Below are 11,666 nucleotides of genomic sequence, written 5' to 3'. Positions count from 1 at the left end.
GTAGAGCTGCGGCGGAGAGAAGGCGGGAGCGCCGGAAACTAAAAGGGGGGGAGGGAGGGAAATGGCAATGCAGGGGGGGCGGTAATGGGGAAGGGGGGGGAACGCGAAGGTCGAGTCACTTCCGGGAGCGGCAGAGCACATCCGGCGCTGCCTGCGCTGCGGGAGCCTCAGGGCAGAAGTTACGACTAGTAGGGGCGGAAGTGGCCTCTGCCCAGCGACGCGGTAGAGCCTTGTGTGGCTGTGACGCCACAACGGAAGCGAAGGCGGGTTCCGTTAAGGGCAGAAGTTGAACCTTCAGAACTGCGGTCCCGGGCTTCCGGAAGGGACTTCTGGGGAAGTGGGAGGGTGGAAACCGACAGGTTTATGAATTATGCATCAGGTAACGAGGGGAGGTAGGGATTCCTAAAAGACTATGATGGATCCGTTTCCCTTCCTTCAGCGTAGAAGAGGCTGATAGGGGAAGTTACCATTATTTTTTCGTATACTCTCAAGAATGTTTCAATGCTTTGAATGTGCCGGAAAGGATAAGGATATGTCACTTCTTTTCTGAGGCCCCTGCTTAGGCCCGAAGAGTAACTGATGACCTCTCCCTGACCACACCACGTACGCCTGGCTTCGGGTTTCTGTGTTCTTGTTGCCCTCGTTCACGTCTCTATCTCCTCTCGCTGCTTTACTTTTAAATCTTGCACGCACCACCACCTGATACCATACTGTTTGCTGTCCACCTCTTCCCGCTGCGGTATCGGAGTCCGTGAGGGCGAGGGGTTGTGAATCGCTCACCACTGTATCCTCAGAGCCTGGCATTTAGTAAGTGGTCAGTAAACGTTTGTCGCATAAATGAACCCTTCATAGGAACCCTTTCAGGAAGCCTTACCGGAACGCATAACGGTTGGTTCCCTTTCTCTGAAGTTCCACAGCATTTAGTCTGTACCTTTTGTTGCTCTTTTAACTATTTCGTATATAGGACTCTTAAGCAAGCTTGTCAGTTCCTCAGAGAAGCTGTCTCCTACATGGTATCCTTCCCGCTGCTTTGATGAATACACAGTAGATGCTGAATAATCTATGCTATGTGAGTAAATGAATGCTACTTCCAGCCTGCACCCTGATGTGACCAGAATCCCCCTGGGCTGAGCTCTATTTTGACCGTAGCAGAATTGAAGTCCCTCCTATTGACAGTAGGAGTCCCTTGCTTAGAGAGCAAAATAGCCCTAATAGGAGCAATTGTAATGTCCACCTTATAGATAATGAAAGTAAGATTCTGAAGATTTAAGTAATTTTTTTTTCAAAGTTACAGCAAGGAAGTAACAAAGGACACCTAAAAATAAACATTTAACTTAAACGTTTAAAGAGAAAATATGTATCTTTGGTTTCTCGTAGTTTGTATCCTTCTGGAAGTGTCTACTTTCTTGATCACATTTTGGGGCACTTGTTTTGTGTTAATTGAGTAGCAGCAGTTGGCAGGATAAGATCTTAAGGGCTCAGCTGTGACCAGACCTAGTTGCTGCCTGGGCTAGAAGCTGCTAACTCCAGAGACGTTGACCTTGAGGGCTGAGATAGAGAAGTGGGAGCAAAATAATGGTGATCATTCTCAGTCCCGGTTCTCCTCTCGTTCTTTTCCTGTTTACATTAACTGGTGCTCCCTGAGCCTCAGCGTTTCCAACTGTCACCCCCTGCTCCTGCCCTTGCTATAAGAAGCAAGTTTTAAGTGCTTTGAACTCCTTAGAGAAGAGCTTTAGAGATAAATGTGGGGCGGAGGGGGAGGAGGGCTGTTAATTTTAGCCTGGGGTTTTCCAGCTGGCACACTGTTTCCATCTTGAATCACTTCCACACCCTGAGCTCTGCCTGGGAGAACCCTCCTCCTGGGGGCTTCCCCATTTCCTGGTTTGGTCTGAGCCATCATGGTAAGCATTCCAGAAAAATGCTTAAGAGAAGCCTGGCTGAGTCACTTGATGCACAGCTCAGGAGGCAAAAAAAAAAAAAAAAAAAAGCATAATAATGATGAGAAACGCTGGTCCCAGTGGTGCTTGTGAGGTATGGCCTCCTAGAAGCAAAAGAGTAGCGTGGCCATTGTTTGCGTTCTTGGTCTGTAACAAAGCAGTGACACTCTGCCTCTACCACTTACAGCCTGCAAGGACTGCCAGAGGCCTCGTGGTCTGTTTCAACTTTATGAGAGATAAAGGTTAAGATCTGTCCCCAGGGCCACCCAACGCTTCATAGTTATCACTACAATGTTATTTAGTTGGGGATATTTCCTTTAGAACAACTGGAAAGACTAGGGCGTCTCCTTTCTCCTCTGTCTGTCCCTGTCTGACTCTCCACGGGGGAATGAGGGTGTTTAGGGAGAAGGAACAGGTAAGGATTTCCCAGTGTCTTGCTGGTGTATTTTAATGTATTTAAATTTAGAGAAACAGCAGGCTAATCAGGCAATAATTAATTCCCTCTTCATTAGGGGCCTTCATGCGTGCCTTTTGCATATGGATGAGCCTTGGGGTCACACTGTCCCTCTGAAGAGCTACAGTTGCAGAGAGCGATAGAACCCTGGTGTGCTCTCCAGGCCCTTGAGCTCCTTCCCCTTCTAAGCCAGTGCTCTTCCCCCACCCCACCCCCCCACCTGACAGCGACTAGATTCCTGGGGGGAAAGAAGGGCAAGGTTAATGAGGCATCCTCTCCCATCCACCGGGGATCCCTCCCTCACTGCCCCCCCATGCCCTCAGCATCTCTTCCTGCACCCTCAGGTTCCATCCAGCCCTCTCCCTCCCACCAGCTGCCGCTGGGATCTCTTCGGGTGCCACTGGGTTGACTGTGAGCCCCCATCGGCAGCTTGTTGGCTTTGCACCTCTGCTTTTAGCTGGCTCATCACTCCTTGGCCCAGCTCTGCCCTCTTCCTCTGTAGCGGTCTGTCTTTCTTAGAGAGTCTGATGCCCCGACTGCACATACTGCTCGGATCCTGAGAAATACACTCCCTCCTCTCCACTCACCATTGTGTGCTGTAGGAGTTCAGCCACACTCCCCTGAGTACACAGTAAAGGTCCCAACACCTAAAACACACACCTACCAACACTTATGCGCTCCTAATACTTGCTGCAAAGATAAACACGTGGAAGCATTCAGAGTCCAGAGCCGCCTAGACTGCCCTCCGGCACATTCCAGTCTCCTCTCCTCCCTGGAGCTCCCCATTTTCCAGGGAGCCAAGTGGGGCACAGATGGGGGGGGGAGAAATGGAACCTGGGTAGTTACCATGGCAACAGAGCCTAGCAACAGCTGAGAAGCTGATGTGTGGGTTTCTGCAAGGCTGTCACTAGAGCCAAACCTAGAATGGGGGGCTCAGAGGTGACTGATCCCAGCTGGGCAGCCTGTGTTCCCTCCCCCAAACCATACCCCTTGATTCCACTCCCACACGCTAGCAGGGCCTGTCTCTCAAGAGAGGGCAGAGTGGGGAGAGCCAGTGAGAGTTAACCACAGGGGTTCCAGTGCTGTGCGGCTTTTGGGGGGCAGCTGTGATGGGAGCAAGTTAGGGAGCAGGGCTCAAAATAAACCAGGCAGGGCAGCCTCCTCTCTGTGGCCCCTCCCATCTCTTCCCGCTGCTCCCTTTTTTTCTTCTCCTTTCACCCTTCACCCTCCATCTGTCTTATCAGCTCTCTCCTTTTCTCGCTTGCTCCATTGCCTGTCCCTGTACTTAATCTTCCCTCTCCTCTGCCTCCTTTCTCATGGTCGCTCTTGACCTTCACCGAGAAGTTACTAGCAAGCCACTCTCCTGGTGTCTCCTGTTGTGGCTGCTCCCCTCAGCTTCTCTTTCCATTCTGTCCCAAGTCAAAACTCCAGAATCCTAACCACATCAGAGCAGGCCCAGGTCACGCTGGGTCTTAAGAGGCTCCCACCCATCCCCCACCCTGTGTCTCCTCCCTCTTGGCTGCCTGTTGCTCCTCTCCCTCTCCTCTCTCCAGGGTTCATAAGTAGAACTAGGGGACTCAGGTATCTTGCAAAGGCTTTATTTGAAAATTTTGAAACTTACATCCCACAAGAATTCAAGATTATCACCACAAGAAGAAAGAGATAATACAAAAATATATATCACAGCATAGGAGCCAGGTAAAGAGAGAAGGAAGGGAGAAAGGTGGGAAAATGGCGAGAAGTAGGGACAAACGTGGGGGGAGGGAGGGGGGACCACGGAAGGAGGGAGAGGAGGAGTGTGAGGGAGCCCAGGAAGGGGAAGGAAAGATTGGGAGGCAGAGCTCCCAATGGCCTTGAACCAGCTGACCCCAATCCCTGGCAGCCTAGGTGGAGTTGGGGGGGTGGGGGGTGGCCCTTAAGGAAGCTGGAAAGTGGAGGACTGGCTCAGGGGCTCTGAATTCCAGAGAGGGACCCACACACAGACAGCCAGGACAGACAAGACGAAAGGGACTCAGGAAGAAGGGAAGGGCAAATGGGAGCCCCTTTCTCATGTAGTGCAGCAGGTGACTCCCCAAAAACCCATCTCCCAGACAACAGAATTTAGCAGTGGAGTGGGGGAGGAGTTTGGGGGCCTCACTACCCCCATTCCCATGGGGGAGCCCTCAGGGTAATGAGCACGCCCTTGGGGTGGGATAGGGAAGACGATGAAACATTGACATTGCTTGGGATGGGACCATGACAGATGAGGGCATGAGAAGCCCCCAGCTCACCTCCCACCCACCTTTGGGGCAGCATGCAGGGGCCACAGAAACTGGATCAGTGGGTGTGTGTGAGGGAGAGCGTGAGCACAACACATAACACCACAACATGGGGCCAGGAAGTGCATGTGAGAGGTAATGAGAAAGTCACCCACTGACCACTGAGTGACTGAACTGAGCATGGAATGTGGGAAGAAGAGAAAGTGTGAAACAAAGAGAGAAGGTGAGGGATGGGGAGGGGAGGTGTGGGTGGAGAGAGGGTGCAGAAGACTGGCTGTACAAGAGCACAAGTGTGTGCAATGGCCCGGGAGGGTGTAGGTGAGTGTGCAAGGCTTTCATGTGAGTGTGCAAGGGTGGGGATGGGGGACCAGAAGCCACAGATGTGTGAGGCCCCCACCTGAAGGAGGGTGAGCAGGTAAGATCGCCTATTGGGCCAGTGAGTGTTCCAGGGTGGTGTGCAAGGGCAGGAGCCAGGAGCACCTGCGGCCCCAGCTCCCACAGCCGCCCCGCCCTCAGTGGGATGGGGGCTGTGCCGGCCCCTTGGCCTCCTGCTTGGCGGCACCCCAACATTGGGGGGCATCACAGATTCACCAGGGGAATCCTGAGAGGAAGATGGAAAGGGCACAGTCAGGAACCACGGGGTAGGCCAGAACTGAAAGGAAGTCCAAGGCAAAGAAAGGGACTCAAAGAGAAGAGGGCAGAGTTGAGTTAAATGGCAGCGCGACAACAGGACATAGATCCACAGAGAGCGGGAGAAGGAAGGGTCCCCCAGAGGGGAGCTGGTCCAGTCCTAGGAAGGTGCCTCCTCCCCACCCTCCCGCGAGGGAGCACCCCCAACCAACGCTCCAGCCCCCCCCCCCCCCCCCCCCCCCCCCCCCCCCCCCCCCCCCCCGGCCCTCCCGGCCCTTTGCCCCTGCCCTCACCGGTTCAACTGGAAGGCTGGAGCCCCCTTGGGCTGGGGCATCCCAGGCCGGGGTCCCCCTCGGGGCTCCTCATGGTCAGGGGTAGGGGAAGGCGAGTCCCCGAAGGCCCCCAGCACAGTGACCCCCGCTGGGGACAGGTCCGTCAGTGGCTGCTGGCTCTCCTCCTGCCTTAGGGCACCTTGCTGCCCGGAGGGCCTGCGCCGCTTCTGGCTTCGGTCCCAGCTGGCGCACCAGAAAGAAAAAGGTTCTCTCACACACTTAAGAAGCCCCCACCCTGGGCTTGCAGTGCTGGCCACCCCCACTCAGACACCCGACATCCTACAGCAGAGAAACTGGCCTCTTAACAGTTCCTTACCTCAAATCTCTGGAGACAGAGTGTCCATAAAGCTACTTTCCCTACCACCCCCCCACCCCCCCACCCCCACCGCCCAAGGTGCTCAGGTAAACCATCCTCCGGACCTGGTCCTGATCCACACAGAATCAGTACCACCTCCCAACCGACACAGAGTCCCCCAGAATTGCTTCCTCCCCCATGTGTACCCGGAAGAGCCATTTCTCCTCAGCAGGAGCCCGGCTAAATCTTTTTCTAGTTCAAAATCAGCTAATGACCTGGACACCTGAGTCTAATGATTCTCTCAGTAAAGTGTGAAGGACTGAGCGACCCATTATTAAATGCATGCAAAGCGCTCCGGACTTTCTCACTTTCTTGCTTCTCCCCAGGCAGCCCCAGGAAGGGACCCCGCAGACCCGGTGAGTTTTCTCTGTCTTGGAGGAAATGCCCCTCAAGGCATCCCTTGCCAGCCCCCAGTGCACGTATTGTATTTCCCTGGGAAAAGGAATTTGCCCTGATTTCTCACTGTCTCCCCCGCCCCAAATCCCTACCACTTTTTTCCAAGGTCTTCCTCACCACAGACCACTTCCTATCCCACCTCCAGCATAAACACCGCCCTGGCTCCTGTCCTCCTTCCAGCCAAACACTGCCAAACATCTGGCCCCATCTGCCAGCACCGCACTGGCCCTCCTCGAAGCTTACCAGAACTTGAAGATGATCCCAGTGGCCACGAGAACAATAATGATGGAGATGGTAATCGTGACATAGAGCTGGGGGTCCACACCTAATTGGGGCAGGGAGAAAGTTTTAAGGAGGCCTGAAGTGGTAGGGGCCAAGAGGGAGGAGGGGAGTGGGATCAGGCTTCAGGTTCAGCTAAGTTTACAGAGTGTGGCCATCCGGATCCACATTGTCCAACTCTTTCTGCTTCCCTGGACCCTCCCCCACGCCCCCCACCTTTATTCTTATCATCCACTTTCTCTGGAGTTTTCAGTTCCTTTCCTCCATGTTCCCAAATCTTCTGTATGCATGTGATGAGGAGGAGACTCCAAGGTCAGAGAGAACCCCTCTCTGCACAGAAACTAGGGGGTAGAAATGTCCATCTGTGCCCTAGCCCCACCGCCAAGCTACTGGCCCTATCTTGGCATTCCCTGAGCTGAGATGTCACCCTGAAGTTCCTTTCCCTCCATGGTGTTCTTCTGCACAGAATACTCCCACTCCATTTTCAAGGTCCAGCTCCAATGTCAGTTCTTGGAAGGTGTCCTGATCCCCAGGCAAAAGTAATCTCTGCCTTCCCTCTTTACCTAAAAACATGCTATGTAAGCTTCTAATAGAGCATTTATTACACTGACTCATCCCTGAGTGTTTACACATCTGTCTTCTCCAGTGGACCTGAGCTCCTCCAGGGCTCAGACGGCGTTTCATCTCTGCCTCCTGGGCCAGCACAGTGCCTGACACATTTGTGGGAGGAACCAACAGACAAGGACTCTGTTTCCGCCCTTAGAGCTTTCAACCAGCCTCGCCAACCCTCACCCCTACCAGCCTCTCCTACCGCCACTCACCTTCCCCACGGCCCCCAAAAAGGAACGGCCGCAGGGTGGCAGGTGCTTCTCCAAGGATGAGCCCATCTCCATCACCCCGCATGGAGTCTGAGTTGGGGTGTGGGGTTGCCAGCCCGTGGGGGGCTGCAAAACCATAGTCCAGAGGCAGAAATCCAGGATTGGCAGAGTTGGGGTCCCCCCCATCCTCTCGAGACACTGTAGGGCCCCATACGATAGCCCAGGGGTACTGCGATGAGGGTGGCCCCTCCTCAAAGCCTGAGGGGGTGGCGGGGGGCGCAGTGCCTGGCAGGACTTGGCGTCGAGATCTTGGGACCCGAGGGGACCGGCTTGGTGGGGGTGCCCGCTCCCACACGCACACGTGGCGTGGGGCAGAGGGGCCTCCCCGGGCGCAGGGGGGCCGGGCTGGGGCTGGCGGGGTTCGAGGGGAGGAGGAGGAACCTTGAGCAGGTGGTGGGAGGGGCAGCAACAGCAGTGGCCAGAGAGGGAGGAGGCGGGACAGCAACAGCGCAGGCCTGCGAGAAGGGAGAGAGAGGGGGTGAGACTCAAGCCCCCCTGGCCTTACGTGTGGAGAGCACAGGCTCCTACCAGAGATTTCGGGCTGCCTCCCTCCAGCTTTCTCTGGAAAAGCAGGCGGGCCTTGGGAAGACTGGCCTCATTCCCTACCTTCCTAGGGTCTGGCCCTTGGGATAGAAGGCCCAGGGTGGACCCAGGAGGAAAGGGCCCGGACCTCAGGAGAAGTGGCCCCCAGGCTCCCTCTGCTGTGCCAAACTCACCACATCGTGGACTTCATGTCTGAGGTCTTCCTTCCTCAGCTGTGACCCAGATTTTTCAGCCTTTACTGGGGGAGAGAGGGGGGTCACATCTCAACCCCGTCCTGAGTGCTTCCCCAGCCCATTCAGCCACCAGTCCTACCCCCACCTGCCCTCAGAGGCTTCCAGCTGCCGCTTAGCATCCTTCTAGGGGGTGAGGGGGAACTCGCAGAGTGGTTCCTGTCTAGCCCCCAGCCCCTATCTACTACCGCCCAGAGATCCCAGTAACTTCCCCACCTCAGGGTCTACTCTCTCTTCTCTGGCTTCCTTCCTTCTCACTTCCTCTGCTCACAGCTCCGAGCTCTTGTTGGAGCTTAATTTAGAGCCAAGAACCTTGTGATTCCTTGAGCACCTACCACTAGGGAGGGAGTCTGAGAGTGGGGGAGGGAAGAGGAAGTCAATCTGAGTGAGTGTGTGAACGTGTGTGGGGGGTGCGCAAGGGGAGCATCCCAGCCTGGGCTCTGAGTCCCAAGCACTTCACTTATGCTGGCCCCCAGGAATCTGCATCTTCGGGGGAAGGAGAATAGGGACAGAGGATCGGAAAGGAAGAGAGAAAGACAGAGGTGGCTGGGAGAAAAACTACAGAGTATAATTTTTGCTCAGTGTTAAGTCATCCACATGCATAGGTGCTCTCGGAAGGGAGGTGGAGCCGAGGAGAGGCCACCCCCTCAAATGTTAACTGTCCTGGGTGGAGAGTCCCAGGAGAACCTAGATGGTTGGTTTTGAAAGAGGAAGGACATGTTCTCGGAGCTGCGGGTGGTGGATCCAGGGGGGCCAGGCTCCCTAGAGTGGATGAGGATATGACACCCTGGGTCCTCTAGATTCTGCACATTAACTTCTCCCAGAGAATAACAGGGGAATATGATGGGGGAAAGTCTGGGGATGGGAAAGGGGAGCGGCCAGAGGGGAGAGAGGAGAAGGGGTAAGACGCTGCGAGAGGGAGGGGTGGTTGAGAGTGAGGAGAGGAGAAAGGTGAGGAGGAAGCGGGCACAGCGCACTGGGTGAGGGGGAGTAGTCAGTCCCGAAAGAGAATGGACTGGTAAGGAGGTGAGCACAGAAGACTGGAAGCTTGCAAGATGCTGAAGGGAGAACAATATAAGAATACAGGTGAGAGACGGAAACCGGGGTGGGGGGGTGTGAAGGGGTGGCAGGATCAGGGGAAGAAGAAGGAAGGGCAGGAAGGAGGTCAGGGAAGGAAAGGTCCAGGCAGGAAAGGGAAGGGAGAAAAGAGGTGGAGAAGACCAGGGATGGGGAGAAAAGATATGGAAAAAGCAGAGAACATAATACAGAGGACAGAATGAGAAGATGAAGGGGGGTGGGGGTTTCCGAAAACGGAGCAGCAAAGATGGAGGAGTTGGAAATTGTTTTTTCAAATGTAAAGGGATGTGGAGCTACGGAAAGAAATAGGGATGGGGGCCCTGATGGGCTGAAGGGAGAGAGAGAGACGGGAAGAGAAGGAAGCAGGAGGGAGGGAAGGAGGGAGGAAGGAGGTTAGAGCGAACCAGTGGAGCGGAGAAGGGCTGAAGGGGACATCGGTGGCCAGCTGACTCTAGGAGTCACTTGCCTTTCTGCCTTGTGCATCCCTCCTCCCCCTAAAACCAACGTCAACTCCAGTCCCCGAGCCCCGCACCCCCTTTAGCCACCCCCTCCAGGAAGCCCGCAGTCCCTAGCTTTGGCGCGCCACCCCCACCCTCTCCTCGTTTCTCACCGACCTGTTGTGCGCAGGAGACGAGCTGGGGGTGGGGCGGCAGCCTTGGGGTGGGGGAACCGGGCCCCATCCCCACGGCTGCCCCGGGCCCACCCCTCCCAGGGGCCCGAGCTCCCCGGACAGGCTGGGAAGCGGCGAGAGTGGGATGAAAGCGAGCACTGGGAGGTCAGCGAACGCACTCCGAGGGAGGAAGCCCCGAGAGCAGGGACCCCCGTCAGGAGGCTGCACAGCGCCGAGGCTGAGCTGGAGGCGGGATGGAGGCGGCCGCGGGGACGGTGACCGCTGCGCCAGGAGCGCGCGATGGAGTCGCGACCGGCGGAGGGATGGAGAGCGCGGAGGGGAAGGCGCGCCTAGGGGCTGGCGACTCGAGCCCGGGCCGGGAGGGGCGGGGGGCGGAGGGCGCCGAGTCGGGAAGGGCAGGGCCGGGCTCCCGCGGGCGGGGGCGTGGGGGGTCCCTCTCGCTCACCTGCATGCCTGGCGCGGCGGCGCGACAGCTGCGGGCGCTCGGGGCTGCGCGGGGCTGGGGGGTCGGGAGGGCTTGTGGGGCACGGGGCATGGTCGGGGGGTTTGGTCGGCAGCCGGGGCGCTGGAGAGGGTGGGGGGTGGGCGCCCGCGGCGCGAGGCGGCGGCGGCGGCGGCGGCGGCGGCGGGAGATGCTCGGCTCGGCTCGGCTCGGCTCGGCTGGGCTCGGCGCGGCCGCTCGGAGAGCTCGGTCTCCGCCTCTCCCCCTCCCGCGGTGGGCCCCGCACCGTTTAACTCTCCCGCTGCCGTGCCGCAGGAGTGCGCCCAGCTGGGTCCCAGGTGGAGGGTGGAGAGGGCAGCGGAGGATGAGCGCCAGTCTGATTCCCCCGCCGCCCCGGGTTATGGTGGCGAGCTTCTCCACCCCTTTCAAACAACTCCACGGACCTCCATGCTCACCCCAGTCAGCGTCTGAGATTCTGAGTCACCTGAGCCTCTGCGTCCCTAACCGCGTCTCATTCCTGGTGGAGATTGCAGAGCGCTGGGCATCAAGGTGGGGCTGAGGGTGATGGTGAAGACCTCGAACCATCCTTGGATTATCCCAAGGCTGATCCCCCGTTCCACTCTGGTCCTGCTTACAATGCATTCTCCCCGCAAGCAACTCAAATGATCTTTAAATTAAGTGGATGGAGTTGCATTACTCAGCTTTTCTAGCACTCAGATTATCCAAATTCCTTATTGTGACTTACAAGGCCCTATAGGACCTGTCCACTAGGTTGCTTTCTGATTTCCTCACCTAACCCTCTTTTTGCCCTAGCCACACTGGACCTGATCTATGTTCCTAGAACTAGAGGATCTTAACCTGCCCCTGGGCCTTGGCACTTACTGTACCCTGTGCCTGAAATGTTTTCCCCTGGCTTTTCACAAAATGACTCACTCTTTTCATTAAAATTTCACTGAGATCCAATCTCACCTCTGAGAGGCCTACCCTAGCCTTTCTATCAGAAGTAGCTTCCCCCATCCAACCCCATCCCTCTCTACCATGTTTTATTCTGATTGCACAACTAGGATGCCACACTCTCCTAGTTTCCTTCAAGCTGGCCTTCTCTTCCCCAGTCGTCTTCTGCTCGACCTCTAAATGTTAGCACTTGCTAGGGCTCAGTCCTTGGCTCTCTGCTATTTCCACATTCTGTGTCCAGTGATGTCATCCAGTCCCAGGTCTTAAATA

At 56.2% G+C, this 11,666-nt stretch overlaps 1 protein-coding gene across 4 annotated transcripts; it reads right to left on the bottom strand.

Annotated features, from left to right (window-relative positions):
- Window positions 1–3,973: 3,973 nt before the first annotated feature.
- LOC120220471 (PILR alpha associated neural protein) lies at window positions 3,974–11,278 on the bottom strand. 4 transcript variants are annotated; one of them, XM_039217594.1, is made up of 6 exons: window positions 10,898–11,278; window positions 8,236–8,300; window positions 7,463–7,974; window positions 6,606–6,687; window positions 5,573–5,794; window positions 3,974–5,250 (listed from the first exon to the last, which is right to left on the bottom strand). In XM_039217594.1, the coding sequence occupies exons 2-6, from the start codon at window positions 8,250–8,252 to the stop codon at window positions 5,229–5,231; spliced, it is 855 nt and encodes a 284-aa protein (XP_039073525.1). In that variant the 5' UTR covers window positions 8,253–8,300; window positions 10,898–11,278; the 3' UTR covers window positions 3,974–5,228. The 4 variants fall into 4 exon arrangements, with proteins under 4 accessions (XP_039073525.1, XP_039073524.1, XP_039073522.1 ...); XM_039217593.1 differs by lacking the exon at window positions 10,898–11,278 and adding an exon at window positions 10,446–10,496; XM_039217591.1 differs by lacking the exon at window positions 10,898–11,278 and adding an exon at window positions 9,984–10,378.
- Window positions 11,279–11,666: the final 388 nt, after the last annotated feature.

This window comes from Hyaena hyaena, unplaced genomic scaffold (genome assembly GCF_003009895.1).
Source record: "Hyaena hyaena isolate Hyena2069 unplaced genomic scaffold, ASM300989v1 scaffold_700, whole genome shotgun sequence".
NCBI classification, from domain to species: Eukaryota; Metazoa; Chordata; class Mammalia; order Carnivora; family Hyaenidae; genus Hyaena; species Hyaena hyaena.
Note: the sequence above shows the minus strand (reverse complement) of the source record. Positions and strands in the feature narration are given on the sequence as shown.